The 5,089-nt window shown below is 35.9% G+C and overlaps 1 protein-coding gene across 1 annotated transcript in view; it reads right to left on the bottom strand.

Moving 5' to 3' along the window:
• Window positions 1-5,089, bottom strand: part of LOC107589497 (uncharacterized) — a 15,410-nt gene that overhangs the window by 4,028 nt on the left and 6,293 nt on the right. The window contains exons 2-12 of the mRNA XM_016277944.1: window positions 4,421-4,534; window positions 4,283-4,340; window positions 3,767-3,847; window positions 2,826-3,653; window positions 2,588-2,746; window positions 2,337-2,479; window positions 2,053-2,166; window positions 1,908-1,965; window positions 1,713-1,796; window positions 1,130-1,195; window positions 324-833 (exon numbers count right to left, since the gene is read on the bottom strand). Coding sequence (XP_016133430.1) covers window positions 324-833; window positions 1,130-1,195; window positions 1,713-1,796; window positions 1,908-1,965; window positions 2,053-2,166; window positions 2,337-2,479; window positions 2,588-2,746; window positions 2,826-3,653; window positions 3,767-3,847; window positions 4,283-4,340; window positions 4,421-4,534 — 2,215 coding nt within the window. The remainder of the gene's footprint in view (window positions 1-323; window positions 834-1,129; window positions 1,196-1,712; window positions 1,797-1,907; window positions 1,966-2,052; window positions 2,167-2,336; window positions 2,480-2,587; window positions 2,747-2,825; window positions 3,654-3,766; window positions 3,848-4,282; window positions 4,341-4,420; window positions 4,535-5,089) is intronic.

Genomic DNA, 5,089 nt, shown 5'->3' on the forward strand with positions numbered 1-5,089 from the left:
TATATATATATATATATATATATCGCTAAGGCAGGAAGTAACTAACAAATAATGTATTTTTGATGGAGGAAGTTAAATGAATAATACTGATGAAAAATCCAATAAATTCTGAACAGAAAAAAAAAAAAAATAAATAAAATAAACAGTTTGGAAAGAATTCTGTTGCCAAATCATTTCTCAGCATCTTCTCTTTTGTTGATTCATCTTTTTTGTAGATGCTTCAAGACTCATTCTCATCAGTACTGCATGTAACTTGCACACTCAGAAGGAAGATGACTTCCATCCGTTTTGCCTCATTACAATCCACTGGTTATTGCAGGATCAGTCCTGCAGCGGCCAATCAGCATACCTGACAGTGACCACCTCATCCACTGGACCACAGTCCCTAGGTCTGAGAGAAGGCTCAAAATATTGAATAACTTGAGACTGGTCAAACTGCCCTGAGTATGCATAATGAACAGGATTAGTGAACTGTTCCTCATACATACAGCTGTGAAAGCACATCTGAACTTCAGAATGCGTGTTAGTCGCTAAAGGCAGTGCATCATTGTCTGCGCATGTGGATGCAGGGCTTTGGTCTTCGATCTCAGGCGCCACTGTGGTTGTCTCTCTTAGAGATGTTCTCTCAATGATAACAGGTCCCTCCTGCAGTGACAGGCTTACCTTAAACACAGGCTCCTTAACTTTGTTTGTACATACTACTTTCTTAGGATGACCCTTCTTCATTTTTTTGGACATCTGATGGGTTGGAGCTCCAGCAGGAGCTATAAAAGCCCGTGCATCAGAAGGGGGCAGCATAGACTCTGCTGGATGTTTAAGAGTCTGACTGGGACCTTGAGAAACAAAAGCAAATCTATCAATGTCTGCCTGTAACATCCTTAGAACAAAATAGTGTAAAACTCACAAATTTTGTTAGATTTATGCTTAAATCAAGAAATAAGGATTTACCAATAGAGCAAAACAATTTTCAGACACAATTCAAGATATATTCTCTAAAAACAGAGACCTATTTATAAACTTTTTTAAAGTAAGTTTATGTATTTTACTAAAGCATATGGCCAAAATACTAAAGAAAATTATTTTGACTCCGGACATAAAAAGGATCAACTCTATACACATATACACTCACCAGTGGTGTTGTTATCAGAAGGGGGCAGCACAGACTCTGCTGGCCGTTTAAGAGTATGACTGGGACCTTGAGATAAAGAAGAAAATCTATCAATATCTGCCTGTAATCATTTTTGCTTTGTTTTCCAGTATAAATATCAAAATGCCGTAATAATAAGAAATTTAGAAAATAATCGTAAGGCACTCAATATCCAATTGTGTTATTCATTAATTTTTCTTTATCTTGTTGGTGTTAATTACAATCTCTACCCATAAATGAGCACCTTTTCAAGATTTCTTGTTTAGGGCAAAGTAGCAGTTTTCTATTTTATTTTTCTATTTTAAAGGGGCTATTTGTAAGAACGTATTCATCACTTTTTTATTGCCAACGTGCGAACAGCTTGTAATGAAACTTAAAAAAACAAAAAAAACCTAGGTCGTCTAAGAAAGACACTCTCTCTCTCTCTCTAAGTAATAATGAGTAAATGAACATCACAATAATATAATGGAATATTATAACATCTTAGAAGTATTAAACTGTTTTTTCCACGACATTCTAATTTATTGAGATGCACCTGTATATAGATAGATAGATACACACTCACCTGTAGTGTTTTTAGTTCCTTCCTTGAAAGACAACAGACCTGATCTCCACCCCACCTCGGCTCCACAGTTCAACACCCTCATGCCTTTTGATAAAGAAATTATGCATATAATAAATAATATAGTGAGGCGGCAGTTTTGTCCCTCACTGATGAAGTATAACAATTATGTATTGTGCTTTCATCTGCTGTACTTACACCAATGATAATCCTTTTCCAGTACCTCACTTATGAGACATGCAGACAACCTCATCACCTTTAGAACAACATGAAGTTACCATACAGCTCTGCACAACCACATCTAATTCTATGACTATGAAAATAAGATGAACGTAGTTCGTACCTTTATATGTCCTCTTCCACCCTCTTTCTCCAGCTGGATAGCAATATCCTCAAGCATCTCATTTGTGTTGCAGTGTTTACGCTTTTTAGGCAAGAGCTGTGGATGGAGAGCTTTCTGCCAACACAAAGATATTTACATGAGCAGCAATATGGTGAATTAGCAATAGAATGTTTGTATATTTTGTATAGTATATTTATGCAAATTGTGTTATGTATAGATACGAAGAGTTCACTAATTCAGTTGCTAGCAAGAGAGTAAGTTTTGCTACCTGAAGAAACACTTACTAAGTAGTTTCGCTGGTGATCACAGCCAGTCAGATGGCTGAATATTTTTTTCTTCTTCAGCTTCAAAGAGCACAGCTGACACAGGTAACAGCATGGAGGTGGATTCCCATCCACGCTCTGGCACTTAATAACAGCTTGTAGACCTGTGACAAACATGCTCACACACAGTTTGGTGCAGTGAATTTAAATCAATGCATCATCTTTTGTATGTGATTATTTTGCTAGATTACATAGTATGCAGATACACTCACCGATAAGAGGCTTTCGACCATTGTAGTTTTCTAGAAAATCTTCTATTGATTGAAACTGATCAGAAGGACTTTGAGTCCGAGTAAGAGGAGACTGGGAAATTGGACTTTGTGAGAACACAAAGGTGTTTTCTTCTGCTAAGGTGTCTGATTGAGGCTCCTCTGTAAATATAAATGAGAGTTACACAAACACCAAAATAATGATATTTTATATATATATATATATATATAAATACACTACCATGTGCTTCCCAGCCAATGTTGATTGGTTCTTGTAAATTAGACTCATTATGGAACGGACTTAAATCATGCGTTGTAGCCTGTTCCGGTGTTTCTGTTAGCATTTGGGTTCTGATCTGCTTGATAACGATCTCCACATCTCTAACAGGCTCTGGACTATCAGGTGACCTTTCAATCCTGAAAAATCCATGCCTGTTTGTTAGATCCTGGGTTAACTCTGGTACCATGTGGCTCACTGAAAGAGATGGTGTTTGCAGCTGGATTTCATATGGAGTGGTTTGGGCCAGGTGCATTGGATGTGATTCAATGCTGACTCCAAATGACTGGACAGAATTGTTCCCATCATCTTCACCAGCATGCACAATGTCATTCTGGCAAAAAATTCTGATGGGGATACACTGTCTTCGTGGTCTTACAACAGAGATTGTCCTTGCTTCAGTAAAACACTGGTTTTCAGATGGCATTATATATCTTTGAAGGCTTCTGCCTGGGATTGATTGATGCTGATTTATGTGTTGGCTGAGGACTGGAGCAGGGGAGCTTTCTAGAAAAGGTATTCTAGATGAAACACGAGAATTCACTAGACTCTGAGGTGTAGATGCATCCTGGCATGTGAATAATGGTTTGACAGGACCTGCAGTTCTATGGAGAGATGGATTTGGTGTTGGATTGGTTGAGACTTGTTGGGGTTCAATCATACTTGAACGCTTTGACCTCGATGGTGTCGTAGATACACACTGTGTTGAGACCAAACTTCCTAAAGTTGGAAGTTGTGCAGTCCCATTCATATTGTCAGACTCTTGCTGCTCTTGAGCACCGGTTTCTTTACCTTTCACAGAACATAGATACATTAAAATACACCAAACATATATCAGTATCCAATTACTACAGTATAATAATGAAACCGATTAAATCATATTAAACATATTGCAGTATCCATACCTTCAGACGGGCTGTTATGAACAAGCAAATTAGGTGCATTAGGGTTTCGCTGATCCTTGATCTTCTTCATCTGAGCAAAAGCTAAGACAATACCAAGTCAAAAATCACCACTAAACAGTTGTCTTTCCTTAAATTGTTCATTTAATCTAACATTTCGCACCAATTTATTTAAAGTGACAACATTTTTGAAAATGATCAAATCTCATGTGAACTAAATTGTCATACTAAATTAGATTCAATTAAATCTTGGATCAATCACTACTGTTTGTATTCTCATTTGTTAGTGACTCTGGATAGAAGCATCTGTTAAATGAATAATTAACATTAAACTGCTGTATAAATAGGCTTCAAACAACATATTTGAAAATAAGCGCAGATAAATATTTCTGAGGTGACTGCTCTTTACTTAAAGTGCTTTGCATGGAAAATATTCATACAACTCAATGTTTTCATTAATTTCAGCAATTTTTCCACAAGTTTTGAATGGAGCAATAAGATAAGACATTAAAGACAGACCATCAGGGACAGGCAATGATGCCATCTCCTTGTAGATGACTTCATACACACTCAGAACCTTATCAGAGAAATTGGAAGGTTAGTGAGGAGACTGTATATTAATATATAACAAAACGATTTTGATGCTTTTTTTTTTACCTGTATATCACCTGTTCCCTCCTTCTTTTCAACCTTTTTTGCGATATCCATTAGAGGGCGAGCCAAAAGAGTCAGGTCTGTATCAGACGTCCACCCATGTGCATGATGAGATTTCTGTTAAGGAAAGTTCCAAAAAATAATTACATAGGTAAACTACTGCAAGTAGAACCAGAAGACAATAAAAGTAGTTAATAAAATGTGCATTTAATCACAACAAGAGAAGAAGAGAAGCATGCAGTTTCAAAGCTACAAGATATAATAAAACAAATAATAAAGAAGCATAAATGATGGAGTATCTAGATGTTCTAATCACAACTATGAAAAACTTAAAAGCAAATATCAGATTTGCTTAAAGGTGTTACAGCTTCCACGTGTACCATGGAAGGGTCAATGCAAGCAGAAGATAATAGTGTATATATTAAAAGAGTTTCTTCATCCTTCAATAAAGAGTAAATGAATGCATTAAATATAACAAAAATATGCACATAAAATTAAACTCAAAGCATAAATGAAAACGTACATAAATAAAAAAAATTATGTAATAAAAGCATGAAATGTAAGAATACATGAAAGAAAAGTAAATAATATATTTTCATATTCCCTTACATAAAATAGAGAAGAAAACACAGCAATCTGTCATGTCATGTTGAAAATCTTAAAAAAAAAAAA

Source organism: Sinocyclocheilus grahami, unplaced genomic scaffold (genome assembly GCF_001515645.1).
Source record: "Sinocyclocheilus grahami isolate Dianchi unplaced genomic scaffold, SAMN03320097.WGS_v1.1 scaffold116.1, whole genome shotgun sequence".
In the NCBI taxonomy this organism is placed as follows: domain Eukaryota; kingdom Metazoa; phylum Chordata; class Actinopteri; order Cypriniformes; family Cyprinidae; genus Sinocyclocheilus; species Sinocyclocheilus grahami.